Below are 26,939 nucleotides of genomic sequence, written 5' to 3' on the forward strand. Positions count from 1 at the left end.
CATGGATGGAGCCCCAAAGAACTCCATTCACAAGAGGAAAAGCCAGCAAAGGAGATGAGAAAGGGAGCCAGAGCTATTGGTGGAAACCAGGAAAGAGTAGTGTCACAGAGCCATGAGAAGAGAGTGTGGTCAGCTATGTTGAATGCTACAAAGGGGGCAGAAAGATGAGGACATCGACATCCACAGGGTTCAACAACACAGAGGTCATGGGGGCCTTAGCAAGAGCCCTCTTGGGAATTTTAGAATGAAGTCCAAGTAAAGTGAGTCGAAGTGTCAGTGGAAGGTGAGAGAATGGAGATAGGGTGTGAAGATATGTCTTTGGAAAGCTTGGCTGTGAAGGGAAACAGAGAGAGTCAAGGATGGGAGGGAAACATGGAGTCCAGTGAAGGCTGCTCACACACTGGTGTTCTCATGATGTTTGGATGCCAAGGGAAAGTAGGGAGGAGAAGGTTGGAGTTTCAGGAGAAAGTTAAGGACCATCAGTGGTGAAGTTCCGTGAGACAACACAGTGGGATATGGAGATGCTGGCCTTTGCCAGGAAGAGGAACCATCATCTCATACTAAGAGGAAGGAAGGTGAGATGGCGTCAGGGGCAGGTAGGGTTACAGATTTGGTTGGAATGGTGAGAAAGTTCCTATGCCACTGTCTATGTTCTCCATAACGAATGATGTGAGGTCTTCTCTAACAGTGAGGGAAGTGGAAGAAGATAAAAATGTTGAGAAAATGGAGAAAGTATGAAACAATTTTTGTGGAAACTGGGAGAGGGAGGATATTAGAGAAATAGATTCATATTATCAGGCAGACTTGGGGGCCCAGGTGAGGCTGATGATCATAAATTTTTAGTGATATGAGTTTTTTTCAGTTATATACAAATTTCTTATTGTATAGGTCAGGGAAATGAGACCAAAACTGGAACCAAAGTCTAACCATGTCTTCATTCAATCTAGCATTTATTGTGATAAGTAGAGAATGTTTATTTCTGTGATTACCTGTAGATTCCCTTAATACCTCTAGTTTATTTCCTGACATGCTGGACTGGAAAGAGAAGATGAAGAGGGTTTGAAGATGGGGAGGATCTTCAAAACCCAGTGGAGGTGACGGCTTAGGAGAGAGAAGGAGTGGGGGTCAGGTTGATGGACATGATGTATATAGCAGCCTGGGAGTTGGAGTCAGGTAACTCATGACCATTCAGAGAGGCATGTGTTTGGGGCACCACTGGAATTAACCAGGATTTGGGGCCAGGCAGCAGTGGTCCCGGAGGAGAGGGATTGCAGCGGCCCAGGGCAACCAGGTATTATTCGTTTATTCTTTTAAACTTTGCTGAGCCTCAACCTCCTCATCTGCAAAATGGGAAAATAATAGCACTCACCCACAGATTCGTGAAGACAGAACTGGATAATGCACATGTAACTTAGCGTAGTCCTGGATGGTGGTGATTACCGGTTAGACATGAAGGCCACCACCCTTTGGCGGTTACACAGAGATTGCGCTGTCTCTCTGACTCTGATTTGGTCTCTGCCATACGTTCTCCTGCCTTCCTCCATCGTAGCCTGTTCAAAGAGCTTTTCAGACTGTTTCTGAGCACCAGTGGGTACCATGGGGCCCTGCTTCCCTGATCTGTCCTATGACCTCTGATGATGAGCGTCTTCATTGGCATTCCTTGTGCCTTCTGTGGTTCCTTTTCGGTTTGATACCATTAACTGAGCAGCTTCCAATGCCCGTGGTACTCAACTCTGTGGATCTGTCCCCAAGGTACTAAGGAACAAAAACAACCTTGTAACAGTGAGCAATGCCAAGTGAATCCATGTTGGAACAGTAACATCCTGTACGGGTATAGGAGAAGGTGGTGACGGACGTCATCTCTAACACGTATGTGATATAACAAGTTACGCAAATGATCATCTCTCCTGGGAATTTAAGTACTGGAAAGAATATAGCTGCGTATTTCTCAGTTAGAATTGTTTGCGATAATAGTAACTACCATTTATTAGGGATTTGACATCAGCAGCTGTCCTAAGAGCGGTAGGTACACTATCTCATTTAATACTCATAGAAATCCTAAAAAGTATTATTATCATCGCTTTTTAGAGATGAGGAGACCAAGGCTTGGGGAGGTCAGGTCACAACTTCAAGTCTTCACAACTACAAAGCTTGTATTCTTAGCCACCATGCCACTGCCTCAGTGTAACCATCCTCTCCTTTGGAATTGCCTTGCACCTCACAATCTCCTCTTCCACGTGAACTCTCAGTCAATCCTCACATCCGTAACCCTAATTTTTGTTCATTTCTAGGTACAAGTCATCCTTGTTCCCAGGCAACATGGAGACACTGACAATCCTGAACAACTCCCCAATGGTCGTGGAGGTGTTCTTCTGTTTTCAGAATGACATCAAAGCAAGCACCTACTTCCTGGAGCCCACCAGCATGACTCTGAAACCCAATGAGGAGCAGGTACAGTCCCATGGAAACAAGTCCACCAGGGCAAGGCTTTCTGGGGAAATTTGAGGCCTTGACATCCTTGGTGTAAATGTACTTTGTTTTGACTCTTCCATTAGATGCTGAGCGTATGGGCCTACCCTACTGCAGTTGGTGTCTTTGAAGACAGCATCGTCTGCTGCATCAAGGATAACCCAGAGCCAGCCATCTTCAGATTAAGCTGCCAGGGGGTCCGCCCAGAACTCGAGCTGGACCCCAGGCAATTGCATTTTGACCGGCTCTTGTTGCACAGGTCAGATTTCTGGATGATACCAGGACTGGAAGGGAATTTAAAGAATGTTTAGTTCTGGGGTGACCAACCCATCCTGATTTCCCTGGTTTTAGCACTGAAAGTCCTGCGTCCTGGGAAGCTTCTAGTCCTATGCAAACCAGAATGGTTAGTAACTCTTGAGTTCACGGTCATTAACCTGGGTTCAATGTCTGGACTTCAGCAGGGTTGAGGAGCCCCCTAGGATCAACTGCCACAGTGTGTGAATATTTGCATTTTTCTCAGAAGGAGGACTAGCTTTTTCCAGATTCTCAAAGCAGTCCATTACCCTGAAAGGTTAGGAAACTTTGCTCTAGAAATTAGATTACAAACAGAGAACACTAGACCAAAACTGGAACTTACATATTCATTCACTGGAACTGTATTATTCTAAATAAAGAACGTTTATTTCTGGGGCTACTGGGAAAGCATATTGTTATGATATGTATCCTGCATTCCTTGATCATCGTTACCAGGCCGCATTTCTGACAAATACTGATTAGTGAACTAAGCAATAATTGAAATCATCAGAAGTGCTTTTTCTGACCTGTCATAATAAATCAAAATCATTTAAAACTGACAAAATTTCTTTTGGTCTCTGCAGAAGAGAATTCAGGGTAGTTCACCTCCGCAACGTCACCCCCCTGCCCGTTGCCTGGCGGATCACCAGCCTGGAGCACCTGGGCGATGACTTCACCGTGTCCCTGATGCAGGGGACCATCCCTGCCAAGGCTGAGTATAGCCTGAAAGTGTACTTCCAACCCTCCAAACCCGTCAACATCAAGAAGGCAATTCGGTTGGAGGTGAGGCTTCACACATCTTCAGACTTGGTCATCAAAATGTGCACACATTGGGTTCCCTGACACACACTACCAACACACACACACTAAGCCAGGTCTCTCTGTTACATGCTCCCATCTGATCCCCATTTGACAACCCCCAACCCACAGCATCTTGCTGTACACACACTGCAAGTTCCACAAAGGCAGTCCTGTTCATGACGGAGTTCCCAGTGTGAAGAACAGAGTACTCAATCAGTGGGGATGAATGACCAAATAAATGAACAAGTGAAGGGGGTTGCTAACCCCAGGTAAGCATTAGATTACTGATTTCACGTCGCCAGACCAAGTCACCCCTCAGATTCCGATCTCAGTAAACATCACCCTCTGGCCAGTTGCTCCCAACAGGCACTGGGAATCATCCTTGATTCCCCTCTTTTGCTGACAGCCTCTCCTCCAACCCAGTTCTCCAATGAGTCTTGTCAGTTCCATCTCCCAGTGTATCTCCTGCCCATCCACTTCTCCGTCTACACTGCTGCCACCACCCTGGTCCAGGCTACCTGCAGTGTCTCTCACCTGGACTTCTGCAGAGGCCTCCTAACTGGTTTCCCTCTTCCCACTCCCCACAGTGTCCAAAGGAACCTTTACACTGTCAGTCATTCTCCTTCCTAAAGCATTTTGCTGGCTTCCCATCACAGTCAGAAGAGAGCCCAGGGTCCTCCCCTGCTTTTGAGGCCCTGCCAGCCTCTGTATCCACATCTTACTCTCACTCATGGCTCCTATCACCTGGTCTCTTGCCTTTTCCTGCCTCAAGCCCCTAGCCTTGCAGCACCCCTGCCAGAATGTTGTCCCTAGGCTCTGTGAGGGCCACCAAACGGAACTGTTCAACTGGGTTCCCTAATCATCCCACCAAGGGAATCCCCTGTTATGTGCAATCACTCACCCTGTCTTCTGTCCTTCAGAGCAGCTACCCCTTTCAGATGTCATCCTGTTTCTTACTTTCTAATGTGGAATCCATCAGGACAAGGTCTCACCTGACTCGTTCATCATCTGTCTTGGTTTCCGAGGGCTGCTGTAACAAATGACCACAAACTGAGGGTTTAAACAGCAGACATTCACTCTCTTACAGTCCTGGAGGCCAGGAGTCTGAGGTCAAGGTGTCTGCAGGGCCACACTCCCTCTGAGACTCTAGGGAAGAATCCTTCCTGGCCTCTTTCAGCTTCTGGTGGCTCCAGGTGTTCCTCGGACTGTCACCGCACACTCCACTCTCTACCTCCATCTTCACACGGCCTTCTTCTCTGCCTGTGTCTCTTCCTCATCTGTCTCTTATAAGGACACTTGTCATTGGATTTAGGGCCCACCCAGAGAATCCAGGATGATCTCATCTCGAGACCTTTAACTTAATTACATCTGCAAAGACCATTTTTCCAAATAAAGTCACATTCACAGGTTCCAGCTGTTGAGACATGGACATACCTTTTTGGGGGCCACCATTCAAACCACGACACCATCGTATCCCCAGTGTCTGGCACAGGCCTGGACGTAGAAGACGCTCGATAGAATCTGTAAAATGAATGAGTGTCACTGACTTTTGATGCCTGAATCAATTCTGCAACCATCAAGAGGTCATCCAAGTTTCTCTTTGAATATTTCTCTTTGAACGTTTCTGTATTTTAACAACTCACACGGCATCCCTGTTTGTTCCAGTTAAAGAAGACACAGTGGGTCTCCCCTTTGGCCCCCCAAAGTGGTCTAAGTCTTCTCTTCCCCAGATTACATTCCTTCACCAACTACCCTAGGAAATGCCTTGCTCTCTGGTTCTTTGGAAAGCACTCTGTTGAACTCATTTTATTTTATTTGTGTACCTCTTAAATTGTCCATCCTATTTTCCTCATTTACAAAATTTAATCTCTCCACTCCCAGTGGGGAAGCAAAGGAAATAGGATGTTCTGGGTACTTGGTATCTATCAGTAGAAAAGTACTATATAAGTTCTGGAGCTGATAATCCAAGTTCTATGTCCTATTTTTCCGCCTTGCTATCAGCCTTTCTTGTTGTAGTCTCTGTCAGAGGGTGAGCAGCAAAAGAAAGAAGGTAAGACTCAAGTCGGTCCGATTTGCCCTGTGAAACATTGACGAAGTGTTTGATGAAAGAAAAGATGGAAACTCGAAATTAAAACTTGAGTTTGGTGGCAGCTGCAGATTTCCCCTTTGGCACCCAAAGCACAAATATTGGGGAGTTGGTGACTCATTTTTCCAACTTGAGGCCTCGGCAGAGAGGCAGGTGGTCTCCAGACAGAGGCGGGAGAGCCACGCCCACTGCCCAGTGGCTCTTCCCCTTGACAAAGGGACCCTTTATTGCCCCCTCATTGGCCTCAAGAGTCAACAGTTGGGTCCAGCTGACACCTGACAGCAGTTCAGATGTTCCTTAGGACAGTAAGGGAGGGATTGCCACCAGAGATGACAACAGAGGGGACCGTGAGCAACGGGAGGCTGGGGTCTTTGCCTTTATATGTTATATATATAAAATATATAAATATATATATTTCCAACTTTAATAGTAATGATATTCATGTAAATAAGGCTTTTGAAAACCAAAAAGAAACATCAAACACTTATTTTGTATGAAAAATCTAGCACTTTTTCCACAGCTTGAATCAGAAACAACAGAACAATTCAAATTTATAAGATTAGTAGAGTAAGTATGATTAAGAATAGACAAGTTTTCCATTTCAACTGTCAAAAGAATGCTCTTCAAGTTTATTTGACTTAAAAACTCCAAAGAACACTTGCTTGCAATGTATACTCACAGCCCAAACTTCAGTAATGTAGCAACGATCGTGCAAATAATTTAAACCTAGTAAGTGGACAAGCTGGAAAATGCAGTCCCTTTTCCCCATTTTCATATGGAGTGTCTATACCAGCATTCCCCAAAGTGTGTTATGAAGACTAATCCTACCAAATGCTCAGTGAAGACAAAAGCTAAATACACTCCAGAATCTTCTGTGCCATATCACCTTTGCACAATTCCCACTGCACGTTACATAGTTTGGGCTCGAAACACACCATGGTTCTTGCTTTTACTGGATAATTTCTCTTACCCTAACAGGTTTCAGACGCAGATAATCTTGTTGGTGTTGTTCAAATTGAAAACATCGTGGTCTTTGCAGAGTCCTACGACATTGCCTTGGACATCACCTTCCCCAAAGGTCTGTGGACCACTTCAAGGAAAGGGTGTTTAGAGTCACATCTTTTACTACAGTATATTGCTTGTGCAGAGGAAGACTAGTGGTTGTTGGGGAGGAGGGTGGAATTTCAGTAAATAGTCATGCAAGCCCCAAAGTGATGTTAGCAACATTACTACGAATCTTAACTTCAACTGGAGTTGACAAGGGGTGGTCATAAATATCAAATTTGCAGAGTTCTTTTCTGAACAGTCATTTGAGAGTGAGTACCTATCTTTCTGCCTGTCTTAGTTTTCTATCACTGCCATAACATATTGCCACAAACTTTGTGGCTTAAAACAATACAAATTTATTATTTTACAGTTTACTGTTTTACAGAAGTTCAAAATGGATCTCACTGAGCTAAAATCAAGGTGTTGGCAGGGCTGCATTCCTTTCTAGAACCTCTGAGGGGCATCCACTGCCTTGCCTTTTCCAGTTTCTAGAAGCCACCCATATTCTTTGGCTCATGGTCCCCTTCCTCCGTCTTCACAGCCAGCAGTGTTGGATCAAGTCCTTCTCACACTGCCATCCGTCTTGGTTCTCCCACTTCTGTCTCCCTCTTCTACTTTTAAGGACCCTTGTGATTACATTGGGCCCCCCCAGAGAATCCAGGATAATCTCCCTATTTTAAAGTCAGATGATTAGCAATCTTAATTTCACCTAATACCTTAATCCCCCCTTGCCATGTAAACCAGCATATTCTCAGGCTCCAAGGATTAGCATGTGGACAGCTTTTTCGGGGGGAGGGGCATTAGTCTGCCACCCGCACTGCCCTAACACCCAAGTTAGATCCCTCCCTTTAGCGTGCAGTCTCCACTGTCCCTCCTTTCTCTCATAGGTCTCCTTCCCAGCAAGATTCATGGAATGTTGGAGCTACATGTTTGCCTAGATGTCATTAGTCTTATGTACAAAGATATTTATTGCTGCATTATTTATAATAATGGAAGATTGGAAATAACCTAAATGCCTATCAATAATGGAATATTATTATTGTAGGAATGATATTGTAACTTATAGAACAGCCATATCGTGGTATATTATTAGGATCACATTTATGAGGAGTTTTTAATTATGTGGGGAAATGCTTATGATGTAATGCTAAGTAAAACAATATAAATTTATATGTAATATCCCAACTCTGTATATTATACATTTGATACAAAAATTTTTTTAAAAATATGGGAAGTGTTAGCTAATGGGAAACATGAAAGGAAGGTCAGTGGTCCAAGGATGGAAGCCAGAGGAAGCCACCCCGTTAAACTGGGTGCAAGAGCAGTGTCTGTTGTTTGCTAAGACTCAATTATAAGAGGTTTTCCTAACCACAGTGTTTTCAGAAAACACACTCTCTGAAATTGTCACTATGGATCTTCCATGTGAACTTCAAGAGAAGTTCCCCTGCTTCTCGCTCCGATGTCCACTCACCCCTCCCCACCTCGGCCTCTGACCTCTGCAGGAGCTGAAGGAGGCCTTGATTTTGGGGTTGTGAAGGTCATGGAGGAGGTGAAGCAGGTGCTGCAACTGAAGAACCGTGGGAAATACGAGATCATGTTCAGGTAAGCTGAAAATCATTGGACATGTGGTCCTTCACATCCACTCATAGGGAGAAGAGTGCTGTCTGGGAGATAAAAACAAAATCTCTCGAGGAAATCATAAGAACCACCTCTGCTTTTAGCCTCTCTTGGCTTCAGGTGAATGAAATTCCAGCTGCTAAAGAGAGCAGAGATTTTCATACAGCTCTCAACTCTGAGGCTTTATGGGGATCCTTAATGCACCTGGAGCCCCAGGGGTCTGGGGATGGGGGAAGAGATGCAGGGAGAGAGGTTGGGAGGAGGAGACACTGGGGTGAGGAGAGGTCCTGGGGGTGGAGGGAGAGATTGGAGATGGGGGACTGGCCTCAAGCTGTCCTGCCCTCCTTTTGACTCCTGTCAGTTTCAGAAGTTAGCGCTAATTCTACATAAGATTTCATGTGAAGAAAGGATTTTGCAATTTTCCTTTTTAATTGTAAGAACCACCATATTATAGAACCCAAATGGCAGCATGGTGGAATAGAGCTCCAGCTGTGCTCATCTCTTGAGATTAAAAATGAAACACTAAATAAGGGAGATTCCTCAAAGAGGAAAGGTTGGCTCTGGGTGGAGACAGGGAGGAGGTCACTCAGGCAGGGTCACACGACTCTTGGCGGCAGTGCCAGCACCTATGGCTAGTCTATTTTATGGAAGATCATCCTTCCCCCAGAAGAATTCACAGTTGTTAAAGGGACTTCCTCCTTGCAGATTTGGAAGAAATTCAGTGTATTCATGATAGTTTCATTTCAGCTAAAAGAATGCTGAAATTAGAAAGGTCCCACTTCAGTACTATCATTACTTAGAACCATAAATTGAAATAAATAAACATAAATAAAAGCTAAACAAACCAGAAGGAAACCACTGTCACTTTGGAATTAGTACTGAATGGAATCTTGCCCATTTGTGAGTTTTGTTTTACATTGTGATGGGGCGTTAGCTCTGCTCTTTCAGACTGCATGGAACAAAATCGCCCTTGAGTGGAAATAGGTGATCAGGGTGCGCTGAAAGGCTGTGCCGGGAAGTGAGGAAGCACGGGCAGCAGGCATGCAGCAGTGGAGTGGCCAGGTCTCCTGGAGCATAGCGATAAGTTGGGTCCCCGCAGCAACTCCAGGTGTCCTGCCTCAACTTAAGGTCCCTGTTCCTGCTCCAGTCCCTCTGCCATTCTCACGAGTCAGCCTCTCTCTGTGGCTTCTCACCACATCCCCATTGCTCCACGGCCTCGCTTTCCAGGTGCCTCTGTTGCATGGCCTCTGTCCCCCTGCTTTCTCTCCTTCCTTAGATCCTCTGGCTTCTGCATCACTGTTCCCTCTGTGTGTACTACATTCAGTCACAGAGAAGGGAGGCAAACAGAGTGAGAGAGACACACAGATCGAGAGACAGGGAAAGAGAAACAGAGAGAGAGAGAGATGAATTAATTTAGTTGGTCCTTATCCACCATCAAGTGTCCCCATTGGACGGAGATCTCCTTCAAAGGCGCCTCTTGATTATGGGCTGGAAATGGCTCTCTGCCTCATGCATCGCTCACTGGCCCAGTCAGTCCTGGCTATTGAGGGATGATCACAGAGTATAAAGCACAGTGGGCACTGCTAGGCATAGTGGTTAAACAGGGCTGGAGACATGGCAGACACTTAACAGTCTAGAGTCTCCTCTCTAGTATCTTGGATTCCCTGGATAATGACTTAAATTGACTTTTTATCTTGGCTTTCAGCTTTTCCGTGGACTCTTTAGGGACAAATCTAAATTCCATGATCTCAGTCCAACCGCCGAAGGGCTCACTGACCACAATGGACAAGCCCACAAGTGTCCAGGTGTTCTTTCATGCAAAAAAGGAAGTGAAGATCGAGCACCAGCCAATTCTGCGCTGTCATGTAAGAGAATTCAAAGGGAAAACTCACTCAGTGGCAGGATTGTGGTATTTGTGTCAAAAAGAAGAGTACGTGGTCTAACCCATGCTCCAGGGGGAAAAGAGGACTGGCCTCGGTGGCAACCAGAGAGGCTACACCAGGGTTTGGTCCTCAGCTAACAGGCACAGGTAGGTCAGTGGGAGGTGTGCAAAGTCATCAGAAATTGAGAGCACCAGAGAGGAAATGTGGCCCCTGGTCTTTGGGGAGCACCAGAGACAAGAAAGCTGAGTTCAGTCATCGAGCGCAAAAGAAGAATGGGCAAGTAAAAACAGAGGGCAAAGTTAGTCCCTGTTGATCCATGGCTGGTACACATCAAGCTCTATGTTAATGCTTGCTAATATTATTGCTCGTGCAATAACATAAAGAGAATGAAATAAAGAACTTGGTTTCATGTCAGTGACAAAAATAGAGAATGAAGTAGACAGTCGAAGGAATCCTGGAGCTATGCCAGTGGCTGACGTCTTCCCAATCCTCCTTTCCTTTCTAGATTACTGAGCCCAATATCGCGGAAGGAGGTGAAATCATTGCCAGCATCCCAATTAAGTTTTCTGTGAATGCGTTGTTCTCCAAATACAACATCAGCCCCTCCTCCGTCATCAACTTTGGGGCTTTGATCTGTGGCAGTCGTCAAAGCACCACTTTCACCATAGAAAATCAAGGTCTTACTGACTTCAAGTTCGTCCTTTCTAGGCTGACAGGGCAGAGGCCTCCTCCTCAAAAGAAAGTGTAAGACAACTATTTACTTAACTCAGACCACTCACTCCCTGGTTAATAAGTGCTTTATGTTTTACAAAGAGCTTTCATATATTTTATATAATTCGCCTAATCCCCTTTTGTGGGTGAGACCACTAAGGTTTAGAAATGATTCATCCAAGATTATGCAAGAAGTCACCAGTAGATCTCAGTTCTGAACCCATACCTCTGACACCAGATTTCATTTATTTTCTAACTGCTGTTGAATATGTGACAGATTTTAGTTGGACAAATGTAAAATCTTATGCTTGCGATCGTGTCTGTTGTCCTGGTGCTTCCACTGTGCTACAAGACTTACCAGTAAGTCTTTGTCCTGTCTGTCATTCTGTTGGGTGGCTAGGGACCACTACAGCAGCAAGCTAAATTGAAATACATCATAGCTGTGCTGGGGAAAGCCCAGTTCCCCCTCCTGGGCTGCTCCTTTACACTCACACTACCACTGCACTCACAACACCTCTGACCCCAGATGTTTGGATGTTTGTCTTCACACCAAGAAATTCTGTACCACCAGCTAGTTGTCCTACAATTTAACTCAATTCTGACACTATCTGCTTAGAGATAGCAACTGATCCCATAGGTTAGGGACTCAGTCCCATGAGAATGCTCTCCCATCAGGTGCCAATTGCAAGTAGTAGGTCCCCAGGTTACCCACAACTTCTGTCTGACTTGGCTGAAGATTGGAGGTTCCCATGACCTCCTTTCCCTTGAATTTGATTATCTACTAGAACAGCTCACAGAACTCAGGGAAACACTTACATTTACCAATTTATTAAAGGATATGATAAAGGATACAGATCAACAGCCAGATGAAGAGATACTTAGAGTGCAGTCTGGGAGGGTCCTAAGCACCATGGAGTTGGGGTGTGTCGCCCTCCCAGTATGTGGCACCAAGCTGAAAGCTCTCCAAACCCCAGTACTATTGGGATTTTGTGGAGGCTTCCTCACACAGGTATGATCAATTAACACCATTTCCAACCCCTCCCCTCACTAGAGAATGGCGGGTAGGGCTGAAAATTCCAAGCTTCTAATCATGGCTTGGTCTTTCTGGTGACCAACCCCTATCCAGGAGCCATCCGGGAGCCCACCCAGAGTCACCTCATTAGAACAAAAGACATTCCCATCACCCAGGAAATTCCAAGGGATTTAGGAGCCCCATGTCAGGAACCAGGGTCAAAGACAAACATTCAAATTATAGTTGCTCCTAGTGCTCTTATCACTTAGGAATTTTGTTTCAGGAGCTCCATGCCAGGAACTGGGGCAGAGATCAATACATATTTATTTTCTATTATCTCACAATAGCTGTGCTTCTTGATGGGGAATGGCAAAGGGTGTCCTGGAAATGTGGACCAGAGAAAGCATGGTGATGCCTTCAGTCAGGACTGTTACTGCCTTCTCCCCATGAAGACACTTTACTACCACAGCTCACTTAGTAGTTGTTCCAACAGCAAAGCTCCATATTCTTCAAAAGGTGGCTCTCAATCCATTCACCAGAGCATTTACCTTTTCGAGTGCTGTTTTGGCTTTTCTTTGATTATCATATTCTTTTTTAGCAAATTAGGGATGGTTTTACCAATTCCCAAGGCACTTTGTCTTGACTTCCTAATTAATCAATTATTAATTACTTTAAAGTTGAGTTTCTAATTAATTGTTTTAAACAAGACATACATCTTTACATTGTAATTGTTTTGTAAATGTTTTATATTTTTAAGGATATCATCTTCCATTTTGGCAAAGTTTGAATGTATTAAGAAAGTTTTGGTTAAACTGTCTAAAGTCTCTTTCTTCCAAATTTAATTTTAACTTAATTTTTTAATCATTTATCTTACAATAATTTGATAATATTCATTTATAGTGGTTATAATCTAATTGTTTTGCTTTAAATTATTTTTAATTTTAGTTTATTTTTTATTTTAGCATGCACAACTTCATGCAAAACTTGAAAGGGAGTTGAACTTCAGTTGATCTGGTCATTAAACAAGTGAATACTTAAGTATATAAAACTCTCAAAAGCTTAAGACTGATTGCACCTCAAATATATTTGAATATTTTAGGTGAACTGGTCTCTCGACAAACTGATTATTGGGTAAATTAGCTTCAAGTGAATTGAACAGTTACCAAAATCTGTGTTTGTGCTCTTCTTAAACTAAGTCTTAGAACAGCATGACTATACACGTGAAGAAAAGGAAGAGAATTAATCTATTTGCCATTTCATTTTTAAATGAGATCAGGTACAATTTTGATGTCTACCAATAATATTCCACACAGCTTTCCAGTAAACTCAACTAAACATTTAAAAATTATTTTATCTCAGTAATTTTCAATGTCTTTATGAACCATATTTAATCAGTACAGTTACTGTGTAGTTTTCTTACAGTTGTTAAATGAGTTTGGCTAATGATAAATAAGCTTACAGTGCTACCCTGATGCCCTCTTGGGCAAAGAAGAGCCCTTTCCCCTATTCCCAGAGAAGGGACTTTTCAAGCAGACAGACAGGTGTTTAATGACACTACCCCAACCTGAGAGTGTATTCTCGCTTCTTTAATCAGAGCCAGCCATGTTAGACATGCAAGATCCCGGGAGAGCGAGAACTACTACAAGTCTGGCCCTTCGAAAGCATCCAAGTTCCCTGAGTCTGTTCAGAAAGAAGTGACCATCACAAACCAGGTGAGTGCCCTTTTCCTTGTTCACAGAAACCCTGTAAGGCCACCTCCCAACTAGTTCTTGCAACAAATACCTCCCTAGGAGAGCAGGATTTGAGTCTACCGCGGGAGGAATATTAAATAGTTATATTGAAATATCACTTTCATTTTAAGACAAGGTATTATGACTTTTAATTTGGATATCCTCTTTTGCTTTAAAACCTTCATTGGCTCCTCACTGCCTGAAATTAAGCTCAAACTCTTCATATATATTTTAATCAAGAATCGCTTGTTTATAAGAAACAGAAGCCCATTCAGACTGGCTTAAATAAAAGGAGATTTGGAGACCTCTGCTTCTGGTAAGATGAAGTAGACATACTTTTCCCTATTCTTCCTAAGTAAGTACAATTGAAAACCCTAGACGTTATGTATGGAACAAACACAGAAGACAAATGTGGAGAGAGAAAAATCAGACCAGCTAGGGTCCTTGGGACCCAACGAACTGGGCGGTGAGTTCCCTGAGTTTCTTTTTTGCCTCATATATCCCAGACTGGATGCTGAAGAAGCCAGCAACCCAGAAACTTCAATAGTCACAGACCAGAAAAAGCCCCCAAAATAGACTTCTCCCATGAGCCAAAAGACCGAGAAAAGAGCAACCTAGCAAGACAGAAAGCTTTCAGATAAGAGTGATTCTATTACAGTCAAGCACAACAGAAAATCTACCCTACCTCTACTAGCAAAGGTTAGTAGGGAGCCTAGACATCCACCCTATCCAGGCTATAATGAGATGTCCCAACCACCCCCACAAAGTGATATCCAAGAAGGTCCAGGAAGGAGCCAGGACTTTCATTATCCCCCACCACTTCCCATCACATGGAAGCCTTGATTTCCACCCCAACCCAGTGGTAATGAGACGTCCTTCCCCACCCCCCAGTGGGCCTCCCTACTCCATGGCATCAGCAAAACAGTCATGAGGCACTCCTGCCCCTCCCCTCCAGGGAGGTGTCAGTCGAGGAATAGTGGAGAACTGCAACTCCCACCCTCGCCTGGTGGTAATGAGAAGTCCAAGAGGGGAATCTGGACTCCCACCACCACTTGGCAGTAACGGGGCAGTGCCCCCCTTCCCCTGCCAGAGAAGTCTCAGAGAAAGCCAGCTCAAACAGAAGGTTTAAATAAGATCCGGAGTCTTGTAACGTAGTACCCAAAATGTCCAGGTTTCAACTAAAAGTCACTCATCATACTGAGAACCAGGAGCATCTCAGACTGAATAGAAATAGACAAGCAATAGATGCCAACACTGAGATGACAAAGATGCTAGAATTATCTGACAAATATGTTAAAGCAGCCAACGTAAAATTGTTCTTCAAAGAGCAATTACAACCATGCTTGGAAGAAATGAAAACATAGTCAGTCTCAGCAAAGGAAGAGAAGATATGAAGAAGAGCCAAACCAAAATTTTGGAATTGAAAAATAAATAGCCAAAATTTAAAATTCAATGGATGGGTTTGACAACAGAATGGAGGGAACTGAGGGAAGAATCATGAACCTGAAGACAGAACAATAGAAATTCCTGTATCTGTTTATTGCTGCTCCCGTAACAAAATACCTCAAACCTAGCAGCTTAAAGCAATACAGATTGTTCATCTCACAGTCCTGTGGATCAGAAATCCGACGCAGGTCTCACTAGGCTAATGTCAAGGTGTAGGCAAGGCTGCATTCTTTTCTGGAGACTTTAGAGGTGAATTCATTTCCTTACCTTTTCCAGCTTCTAGGGGACACCTGCGTACCTTGGTTCATGATTCGCATTCCTTGGGTCATGATTCCCTTCCTCTGTCTTGAAAACCAGCAATGGCGAGTACAGCCAGGCTCTTTCATAGCCACATCTCCGTCTAACTCTTTTATGCCTGAATCTTCCATTTATAAGGACCCTTGTGGTTACATTGGGCCCAGGATAATACAGGATAATCTTCCCATCTCACGGTTCTTAATTTGTTCATATCAGCAAAGTCCCTTTGCTGCATAAGGCGACATATTCCCAGCTTCCAGGGAATAGGATATAGACATCTTTGGGAGGCCGTTATTCTGCCCAGTCTAAACAAGGGAGGAAATAGACTCTGTTTGTCTTTATTGAGAGTCTATTTGAGTCCAGTGATAAAAAACGAACAGACCCACAGAAACCTGTGGAACTATAACGAAAAATCTAATATCTCTGTCATTGGAGTCCCAGAAAGTGATAAGAAATAGAGCGGGACTGCAAAGCTACTCCAAGAAATAACGGCCGAAAACTTCCCAAATTTGGCAGATTTAAACCTATGGATTCAAGAATCTGGACAAACCCGAAACAGGAAAAACCTAAAGAAATCCACACCAACATGCATCATAGTCAAACTTCTAAAAACTAAAGATGAAAAATCCTGCGAGCAGTGAGAGAGGAATGACACCTCACATGTAAGGGGAAAACTACTTGAATAACAGCGGATTTCTTATCAAGACCACAGGGGCCAGAAGGAAGGGGCACAACATTCTACAAGTGCAGAAAGTAAATAACTGTGAACCCAGCAAAAACAGCCCTCAGAAACGAATGGAAAATCAAAACATTCTCAAATGAAGGGAAATTAAAACGATTTGTCACCAGCAGACCTCTCTTGAAAGAGTGGCTGAAAAAAGTTCTCTCAACAGAAATTAAATAATAAAAGATGGAACTGTGGAACATCGGAAGGAAGGAAAAACATGGCAAGCAATTATGTGGGTAAATTCGATAGACTTTTTTTCCTTCGGTTTTCTTTTCTTTTTCTTTTTTTTTTTTTTTTGAGGAAGATTGGCCCTGAGCTAACATCTTTTCCAATCTTCCTCTTTTTTTTCTCCCCAAAGCCTCAGTACATAGTTGTCTATCCTAGTTGTAGGTTATTCTAGTTCTTCTGTGTGGGATGCCGCCACACCATGACGTGATGAGCAGTACTAGGTCCGTGTCCAGGACGCAAACCAGCAAACCTCAGGCCACCGAAGCAGAATGCACGAACTTAACCACTCGGCCATGGGGCCAGCCCCTTGGGTTTTCTAAATTATGTTTATCAATGAAAGCAAAAGTTATATCACTTTCCGATATGGTTCTAAATGGATAGAGAGCAAATATTTTAGACACTTATAAAAGGAAGAGGATGAATAAGCAATTGACAGGCAATGTGGCAAATACTATAATTGAGTGTGTATGGAGGGAGAAGCTCCAGAAAGATGGTGGAATGAACTCCTACTGTTCCTTGTAGCTGTTAAAAGTCATTGAAATCTTCACGGAGGAGGAGGTGCTTAGTTTGTGTATCAGAATTGTGTTTAGCTGCAAATAAAAGAAAATCTAATGTTAGTGGTCTAAACAAATTTAAATAAGGTAGGCAGTTACTGGTGTTGGTTTAGAGGCATATTGATGTTTGTAACTTTCTTGACTTTTCCTCCTGATTCCAAGATGGCTGCTGCAGCTCCAGCCACCACATCTGCATTGAAGATGTGATAGATGTGTTAACTAACCTTATGTGGTAATCATTTTGCAGTATATACAGGTATCAAATCATCACATTGTACACCTTAAACTCACACAATGTAATATGTCAATTATGTATCAATAAAGCTGAGGGAAAAAAGAGGAAGGAAGCTCCTAAGAATCAGAGGAGTGCATGATAACATTCCATTTTTTGAGCACTGATTCTATGCCAGATGCTGTGCTAAGTGCTTCTCACACATTCTTTCACTGAAACCTCCAGCGATCTGAGGGTAGGGGCTTTAGCCCCATTTTATGTATAAACTGATTCTCAAAGAAGTCACTTGTCCAAGTCCAAGGTCAATATATAGCAGGGCTGGGATTCAAATCCAGGAGGATCTGACTCAAGAGTCCATAATCTTAATCACTGCTCTGTCTGCACCTTCTGCAAGGAGAGGCCCATCTGGGTAAGTGTTGCACTATGTGGACTATGTCTGTTTCCTTAAACCCTCAAATAATCAAGATTGGTCAGAAGGACTGTGCATAGAAAGAAGCCCTGAGAGAGCCCTTCCCTGAAGACTCCCCGGACCCTCCCTGCCTCCAGGAGAAGAGCTGGAGCCCAGAGAGAGCCTACGGGGAGAGGCCCCACCAGTCCCTCTTGACACCATCTCATGACTCTGGTGGAAAGGCTTGGAGTCTGTCACCCACTCTGCCTCCACCACTCTTGCCTCTCCCACCCTTTCCTGCAGGCTCGCTTCACCCATGGCATGTTCACCGTGTACCCTGGGTTTGGCTCCATCCCTTCTGGAGGAATGCAGGTCATCACCGTTGACTGTGTGGCTGACCCCGTGGGAAGGTGCGAGGAATTTATAGCTATCGAAATCTCTGACCGAGACCCAAGAGACCATCCTGCTGGCATTCCTTACAGCCTGTTGGCCGAAGCCTGTCTACCAGGTAGTGGGCACTCAGATTGGAGAGCACCCTTAAAAGACCTTCCCCTCTAACAACCCCTCTGCCCTGCAGAAGTCTAGCAGATATGGCTGGTCTGCTTCCTTTGGGACCTTAGAACTTCCTCTAGTGTCTTCAGCCATATTTTTCCTTAAAAACTCCCAAGGCATGCACACCTAGAAGATGACGTGCAGCTTTAAACTCCTAGTCTTCCTGAGGTAGGGCCAGGATCCTCAGATGAATAGTGTTATCTGGAAGTCATGGTGCAATGGGATATGGCACAGGACCCAGGAACGCTGAATCCTGCCTGTGGCCAGGCCACTCCCTGTGGGCAACATATGCACGGAGAACAATGTCAATGACTGAGCACGCTGTGACTTCAACCCAGCAGGATCTCAGGTGAAGCACAGAGAGGGCTCCTCTTGCTTCGGCTATAGGCATCCTGCAACCTCACACCAAAGTGGGCCAAATGCCTCCTTCCTTCCTAAGCCCACCCCAGATCCCAGATCTTAGCCCTCCTTACCGTTGGGAAGAAAAGGTGGTTGGGGTCTGGCAACCAACAAGAGCAGTACAAAAGAGAAAGAGAAGATAGAGTTTGTCCCGTCACTCACATCCCGTTGTGTGAATTCCCCTACCTCTCCTCTGTGATTGCCCTTGGTCAGAGTCCAAACCTCCGAATTAGCAATTACAGAAAGTAGGAGTCAGGCTATCAGGCTGCATCTCACGGTCTTCCCTCGACTCCCCAGCCTTCGTGACAGACAACAACGGCTTGATATTTGAGGAGCATCAGATCTGTAGCAGCGCCAACCTGTCCAGCATCATGCAGACCATAGAGAGTGGGGGGCTGTTTGTAGAGGATGAAAACAAATTCATCTTCTGCAATGTCCTGGTGGGCCATCAGGCCAAGGCTCGGTTCAAGATCAGCAACGTGGGAAAGATTGCCTGTGATGTGAATATTGTAGTGAAGCCCGTCTCCAACAAGGTAGGCAGCCGCACATGGTCCTGGCTCACTGTGGTTGGCATAGAGCCAGAGAAAGAGCTCTTGGAAACCCCTGCTCTGGAGCCTCTATTCAAGAGTGGGGCTTATCTGGCTCTCAGGTCCCACAGGAAGTTATGGGAGGTAACTGGGCAGTTTCCCCTAATCCAAGAGACATATATTTATCCCAGTGGTGTCTCCTCTGGGTACCTCTGTGACAACTGGTATGCATGAATGAGCAACTCACTCATCCATCAGACACTCACTGTGTGCCTGCAAGATATAGCATTGTGTCTATTAGTCAATGGGTTTCATTCACCCTTAATTTCCAATTAGCTGTGCTACAAATACTGCCCAGTCTCATCTCAACTGCTTCAGTTCTCTGCCCAAAGGTGGAATCATGGCCCAGGTGGTCCTTGTGCCCCAGGGTAGGCATTGTTCAAAAGGCTGATGGTGGTGGGGAGGTCACCGAGAGGGTTGGCCCAGTCTAGAGCTGAGAATAAAGTGTACATTCCCCAGGGACTGTCACCACAGAAGGGTAGGGTTGGAGAGACTATCTAATCCCCTTTGTGACTTCCCTCAGGCCCTGGTGACATCCAGTCATTACTCTCTGACCTTATTTGGAACACAAAGGGGCAGCTTTCTCCCTATACTGTACTAAAAATATAAAAAGTGAGCAAGCTGATTTCTAAACAAAGATAGGTTTTTAACAGGGGATTTGCAGACATTATATATTCTCCTCCTCCTTAATTTGCAGACTATCCCTTGGAAAGAGCAAAGAAACCTTAGTGCCCTTAGTTTAAGAACAAGAGAGAATAGTCAGTCTTGAATCCTTCCTGCCTCCCATGAGAATGAAAAATCCTTTCAAGGCCATGCCAGAGGCCTACCGTCCCTAGGGTCTTCACAAAACAGTGTCATGGATGGGAACAGATAAAGTGCTGGGGAGATGTTTTTAGCTCAAGCTCTTGGAGTCGCATGGAGCAGAAACACACTCAGGATAGCCCAAACAAAGCAAAGTTGGCTTCGGTGAGTCAGACACCTCACACAGGACAGAGCACACCATGTAGCCAGACCTCTGTGGGAAATCCAACCTTCAGAAGACCATCGGAGGCTCTGTCCGTCTTTCAAGGGCCACGTGTCTCCCTCTCATAGTGCCTCTATGGTTCCGTTCTATAGTCTGGCTTCCAGTTCAGCTCCATATAAGTAACCACTGATGATCTCTGGGCATCTTAATTTAGTTGAGAGATCTGGTTTGGTTCATCTGGGATCTGGTTTGGTTCATTTATTTGAGTCAAAGATCATGGGTCTAGCCAAGCCCAGCCAGTTATTGCTCAGAGTTGGGTCCCAGAGGGACATGACTAGGCAGGCAATGGAACATGTCTACTCCAGAGCTTAGATCAGGTGGATTTCATGGCAGGGACAGTAGACATAAGCAGCAAGCCCTGTGTAAATGCAAAGTAGCTAACACATGCTGGTCCCTCCTCCCCTCCTACCCAGATCTTTGCCCGCATCGTCGACATCTTTGAAGTGGAACCCAACAAGATATGTGTTGCCAGTCGCTCACACGCCTTTGCAACGGTGTCCTTCACCCCACAGACCATGCAGACCTACCAGTGTATCTTCGAGGCTACCTTGGATGGCTTGCCCAGGTACCAGCTCCCCAGCTCCCTCTCCTGCAGCAGAGTTGCAGGCCACACTCTGTATGAAATGTCATTCCAGCCATGTCAGGCTGACAGGCCTCGATCTTCATGTTCCCTGCAGCAACCTGACCAAGAACCGAAACCTCACGTTTGACATCACTGGAGAGGGGACCCTCCCTCGGGTGACTGTTGTGCGGCCTATTCTCTATAACCAACATGGAAACCCCTTTCTCCTATTTAAGAGGCTTCTCCTTGGTCATTCGGAAAAACTACCTCTCATCCTCAAGAACAATGGCACCCTCCCAGCCCAGGTACTGCTGGGGGCGAAGCATGGGGTGGACAGGGAGAAGAATCATTCAGAAGTAAGACTTCTGACATTGGGGTCTCTGCCATCCCTAACTTACGAGGACTTCTTCTTTGACGTTCCTCATACATTAACCTGTGTAAGACATGGGACATGCAGAGGGGAATCAGGCGTGGTTTCTGCCCTCAAGGAGTGTAAGAAAGCAGATAACATAGTACACTAATGATTACTGTGCGAGGCGGTGTGCAATGATGTACACCAAGCTGAGCAGGTAGGATTATGCATATTCTTAGTGTCTTCCTTACTTTTTCACCTTTTTCTGTAATGAATATTGCATTTGTAATACAGAAAAAACAAAAATCTCATTGCGGGTGAGAGACGTAACATCTGAAGGGACATTTTGGTTCAGCAATTATGTTTTTATTTTACAAAAAAGTAATAAATTGTGTAAGTGTTATACAAAGAATTGTAGGACTTTTGAAAATGGTCCACTCTCATCTACAGAATCAAGGAAAATATCACCATAAAATGACATTTGAGCTGGGCATTCAAAGCTAGCTCGTTTCAGTAAGGGGGCATGGCCATGAGTGCATCACAGGTAGAGAAGGAAAAATGCAAAGACAAAGGCACAGATGCACAAGAAGCATAAGGCACTAACAGGAACTAGTAAGCATCCAGCTTCGTGAGAGCATAGAGCATAGGTGGAAGAGCAACGGGAGATAAAAATAGAAGAGTAGAGTAAGGGGACAACTTGCAGAGGGCCTTGGATTCTATGTAAATTTTAAACCCTACAAGACATTATTACTATTATTGTTGTTGTTTATACAGTTCATTTTATACAGTTCAGTTTGTACAGGTTCATTTAGATTTACCACATATTCATCATTTTTGTTGCTCTTCATTCCTGTATCTACAATTTTCCATCAGAGATCCTTTTCCTACCTACTGAAGAATACTCTTTGGTGTTTCCTTAATGCAGATCTGCTAGTGGTGAATTCCCTCAGTTTTTATTTGAAAATCTCTATTTATCCTTCATTTTTAATGTAATTTTTACTGGCTATAGAACTCTGGGTTGGCAGTTGTTTTCTTTCAGCAAACGGGAGATATTATTCCAGCGTATTCTGGCTTCCATTGTTGCTGCTGAGATTTCAGCTGTAAGTCCAAAATGTTCTTTTAAAACAATCTTTTCCTCTGGCTGTCTTTAACGTTTTCACTTTGTATTTATTTTCTGCAGTTCCACTATGATGTGTCTAGGTGTGGATTTATTTTGATTTACCCTTCTTGGAATTCACCAGGTTTCTTAATTCTGTAACTGATGTCTTAAATCAATTTTGGAAAATTCCTAGACTAGTCTTCAAATATTGCTTCTATTCCATTCTGTCTCATCTCTCCTTCTGGAAGGCCAATTAAATGTATGGGAGGCCTTCTCAACATATCCTCTGTTTATCACAACCTCACTGTGTTTTCCATCCATTTTTTTCTGGGCTTCATTCCACATAATTTCTTTTCACCTGTCGTCAATTCGTTAACGCTTCTATTAGCTGTATCTAATCTTCTGTTAAATGTTCCATTGTTATTTTATTTTTCGGTTCTAGAATTTCTATTAGATTATTTCTCAAATCTGCTTTATCAGTTTATATGATTTCTAGTTTCATGCTGAGATTGTCAGATGTGACTTTTACATCTTGAACACAGGAATCGTAGCCATTTTGATGTTTTTACCTGATAATTCCAAAATCTGAAGTCCCTGTGGGTCTGTTTTTGATATCTGCTATTTCTGCTCACTTTTGCCCACATTCTGTCTCCTCATGTGCCTGGTTATCTTTTGATCACGTGTTTGATATTATATTTGAAAAGTTTTGCAGAAATAATTAGAATAAGGGTGATGTTATCTTTCTTCAGAGACAATTTCCATTTTCTTCTGTGTGGCACTTGGGAGCACTAAGAATTCAGGATCATCTGAAACTGGTTTTAGAGCTTGAGATTTTCTGGATTACTGAGATGACTCAGAACAGTATTGCTATCCTTGGGAGAGCTGTTTTATATCCAGCTTGCTTTTTGTCTTATGGTGCAGACCTTTGGGGTCCCAGTCCTCTCAAAGAAAGCACTCCCATCCTTCACAGCCTTGGACTTTTGCCCTTTCAGCACCAAGAGACCATCAAAAGCACAGGTCAGCCTTCCATCTACCTCTTCCAGATTGGCAGATGCCCCAGGTCAAAAACTGCCCAGAAAGTTAGGCTGGCCTCTCTGGATTTCCAAGCTCTGCTATATCTTAGTCTGGTTACACTTCATTATCTTCTTAGTTTTGTGATGCTTTTAAAATTTTTTGTATAATTAGCATTTTTTGCTGTCTTGCATCCAAATTACCTATTTTATCATTACTCTGCATTGTTGTTATTATTGTGGCTTTGTAAAACGTTTTAGCATCTAGTTCAGTGAATTCCTGCCCTGCCACTCCCCATTTTTCTAGTTTTTCTCAATTTTTGCATATCTAGTCTCTCAGATGAACTTTAGACATTACTTTATAATATTCCTCAAAAAATCCCATTGGGAATCCTATAGATGATTTGGGAAGAATTTCTGCTTTCAGAATGTTTAGGCTCTCCACCAAGAACAACATTTAGAATTCCCATCCATTTATTTAGATCTTCTTTTATGTCAATATTTTTTTCATACAATTCTTCTGTATAGTTTCTTATTAAGGTTATTTCTAAATATATAATTTTTATCTCAGAAGTTACCAATGTGATGTTGCTATTTCTTCCTTCTTAATGCCTCATTTTTTATATTGTTCAATCTTGTTCATGATGGTGCCAGCATTACTATCTTCTAAAAATATCTGCTGATTTCTCATACCTAAAATCAGATATATGGCTTTAGTTTTTTTTAATCAGATATATGGCTTCTGGTGTGCTGGAAAACATACCTTTTCTCTAAGTAGGTCAGATATGCACCTTGGTTTTCCTCTTTGTTGGATGCTCAACATGACACTCTCAGGCAACTACTGCATTAATACCTAGGAGGTATTTTTTTAGGAGCTCACCTTCATGCAAGCCCTTGTGGAATGATGTGTATTCATTTCCATTTTATTAGTCTAGTGTGTATTTTACAACTGCCCCTGTCAATAACAGAGGCCTTGGCAATCCCGTTTTGATACTCTTTAGTTGTGTGATCTAAAATTCACCTATACTCTCTGGGCCCTAGCTCCTCACTTGGATAACAAGGGCTGAACTAAGGTTTCTTTTGCCCTCTCCAGGTCTAATATTTGTTATATCTTCCTCTTAATAAGAAACTTAAAAAAGTGAGCACTAGGCACAATGACATTTTTGGGTACTTCCCAAACAGCACAGTATCTCACTCCAGATGTAAAACCCATGAGCAGACTGTAAGCATAACACTCAATCGTGCCTTCTTTTGCCAGCTGCATGTTGACCTGAGGGACCAACTAGGAGTCTTCTCTCTGAAAGGGAGGCCCACCACATCCTACATCTACATCACAGAGGAAAACAAACCACATGCAAAAGGTAAGTTGGTAAATCAGGGCAGGGTACCTCCTGGAGGGCAGTGGGTCTCAGTACCCATTTTATTAGGGGACTAATCAGGACCTATCCAGAGTAGTGTGCCTGCTCTCATCACCAATAGCCTCTCTAGGCGAGGCTCATTCCCACACTAGGGCTGCTTTCCCTTAAGCCAGGGTCTTTATGGATGTATCTTCCTTCTAACTGGTTCTAAATCATGTCTCTCTCTTCTCTTTGCAGCAAAGAAAGCTCACACGGCCTCCCTGGTTGTTCCTCCTGGAGACACAGCTGAATTTGATGTCTTTTTTCACTCCCAGAAAGTTGGGAGAATGACAGGCACCATCCACTTGTCAGTGATCGACAACCAGTATGAGGAGACAGTAATCCACATGGTGGGAGAGGGCTATGAAGATGACATCACCTTGGACAACATCCATGGGCTGGTGGCTTCCACCAGCCAGGAGGCCTCAGATATCTCTGAGGTCATTGAGGAAAACAGTATGCAGGACTTTGTGGCAGGTGGGAGAAGCAGCAGTGAGGTGTTGACAAATGTTGGCTCTTGGGTCATTTTAAATGAGGGTGAAATTTAAAAAAAAGATTAGCTAACTTCCTTCGAATTTAGAAATGAACCTCCTCTTCATTACTGTATGCTCTGCCATACCTGGCTTAGTCACTGCTTTCATTCATGTGTTCCTTCAAGGAAAATTTATTGACCATCAGTGCACATGTGCCAGGCACGGCGCTGAGCCCTGAGGTTCCAAAGAGTTTCTGCCCTTAGGGAGCTTATAGTTTGAGCTCAAATTCCCGTTTATCTAATAAGTGAAATTTAAAATTCAGATTCCAGATTAGCTTAAAAGTGAGTACATGTTTCTCTGTACTTTCCACCCTCTATATCTTTTAGCTGACTTTTGTAGGCATTGTCTGAACGGTGAATCCCGCACGTTCTAAGAGAAAGGGTGGGCTTGTTTGATTAGGTGTTTGTACCACCCCCAGACCATCATTCTCCACAGCCTCACTACTCAATGCACTGAGAGCCTACAGCATCAGCGTCACCTGGGAGCTTGTTGGAAACGGGAATTTCAGACCCCACCCAGGCACTTCAGACGTACTGAGTCAGAATCAACATTTTAACAAGATCCCTGGGTGAAGTCTGTGTACATTAAAGCTTGAGATGTGCTGCTCTGCAGCCTATCAAGCCCTGCAGCTTGATTTCGTTGACTATCTTCTTTGGGATAGGAGTGAATTTGCTTCACCATTGTTATCAAAAAGCATTTGTTAAGCATCCTATCTGTGTGGCTAATTGCTATGAAGTGAGTTATAAACACAGCCTCACCGTTTTTCTAAGAGCTTAATTATAGTCCTGGAGTGTAGCAGTAGGCAGTCTATACAGCATGGGTTCAAGTCAATGCTCCTCACGTATCTGGTGTTTCAACTCTGTTTGCAGCTGCAGGGTGACATCTCTTGTCAGAGATCAAGCAGGAGCCGGCAGTGAACTCTAGTTCAGAAGCCGAGTTTCGTACTTCTGATAGGGTTACCAGATTTAGAAAATCAGAATGCAGGAGTCCTCCTTAAATTTGAATTTCAGATAAATGGCGAATACCTTTTTTAGTGTAAGTGTGTCCCAAAATATCGCATGGGGCATACTTATACTAAAAATTGCTCATCATTTATCTGTAATTCAAATTTAATGGGGACTCCTGTATTTATATGGCAACTCTAACCCCTAATAGTACTCTTTCAGCAAACAGATTGAGTCGGGGGCCTATGTTCTCTCTTATACAAATGAAGGTGAAGGCCAAGGTAGATAGATGGATGGATGGATGAGGTAGGCTCCCCTAGGAGCGAAAGCTTGCTGCTCAGGGAATCCAAGTTTTTCCAACATAACCATCCAAGGAGGAAGGGGTTGCATGAAGGTGAGGCACAGTGTCTATCGGGTGCGGCCTCCCCAGGAAATGAGCCCCAGGAGGAGGCCAGGGAGGTCTCACTGGCCTTCTGCTTCTGTCCTCTAGCTGCTCTGATAGACCACATCCAGTTTGGGGACTGCCACATTGGAAACAGCTATAATGTGAGCTTCACAGTCACTAATCACAGCCAGGTGAATGTGATACGGTTTGAATGGCCCCTTTTGGCTACAATTTCTTTCTCCCCACAGGTAAGTGAAAACCGTTCACTGTTTTCTGGACTCCCTTAGGCCTAAGCCAAGCCTGGTTTGACTGTCAGTCCGTCCCATGGATGTGTATGAGATGCAATGGATGCATCTCAAGCTGGAACCATCCCTCTCTCAGGGTGTGTGAGGAACCAGGAACCATCCCTCTCTCAGACCTGGTACCAGATGACACTATTCCTGTCCCCTCTGGTCTAAGAGCAGAGAATGAGGTCTGCCAAGACTGTTGCTAGGCTGGTGTTGAGGAATTCCATGGAGGCCTGTATGGATGAAAACAGGCCCCAGTCTTCCTATCCAGATTGTAGACCTGCGT

At 43.9% G+C, this 26,939-nt stretch overlaps 1 protein-coding gene across 5 annotated transcripts in view; it reads left to right on the forward strand.

Moving 5' to 3' along the window:
• Window positions 1-26,939, forward strand: part of HYDIN (HYDIN axonemal central pair apparatus protein) — a 335,806-nt gene that overhangs the window by 260,877 nt on the left and 47,990 nt on the right. For 4 of the 5 annotated variants that reach the window (XM_023637294.2, XM_023637295.2, XM_023637296.2 and 1 more), the window contains 15 exons: window positions 2,292-2,451; window positions 2,556-2,728; window positions 3,348-3,546; window positions 6,629-6,728; window positions 8,200-8,299; window positions 10,020-10,179; window positions 10,703-10,941; window positions 13,515-13,632; window positions 17,826-18,030; window positions 18,771-19,006; window positions 20,498-20,649; window positions 20,762-20,951; window positions 24,366-24,468; window positions 24,703-24,981; window positions 26,472-26,614. In XM_023637294.2, the coding sequence (XP_023493062.2) occupies window positions 2,292-2,451; window positions 2,556-2,728; window positions 3,348-3,546; window positions 6,629-6,728; window positions 8,200-8,299; window positions 10,020-10,179; window positions 10,703-10,941; window positions 13,515-13,632; window positions 17,826-18,030; window positions 18,771-19,006; window positions 20,498-20,649; window positions 20,762-20,951; window positions 24,366-24,468; window positions 24,703-24,981; window positions 26,472-26,614 (2,557 nt within the window). The remainder of the gene's footprint in view (window positions 1-2,291; window positions 2,452-2,555; window positions 2,729-3,347; window positions 3,547-6,628; window positions 6,729-8,199; window positions 8,300-10,019; window positions 10,180-10,702; window positions 10,942-13,514; window positions 13,633-17,825; window positions 18,031-18,770; window positions 19,007-20,497; window positions 20,650-20,761; window positions 20,952-24,365; window positions 24,469-24,702; window positions 24,982-26,471; window positions 26,615-26,939) is intronic. The other variant, XR_002806835.2, reaches the window with a different exon arrangement.

This window comes from Equus caballus, chromosome 3 (genome assembly GCF_041296265.1).
Source record: "Equus caballus isolate H_3958 breed thoroughbred chromosome 3, TB-T2T, whole genome shotgun sequence".
NCBI classification, from domain to species: Eukaryota; Metazoa; Chordata; class Mammalia; order Perissodactyla; family Equidae; genus Equus; species Equus caballus.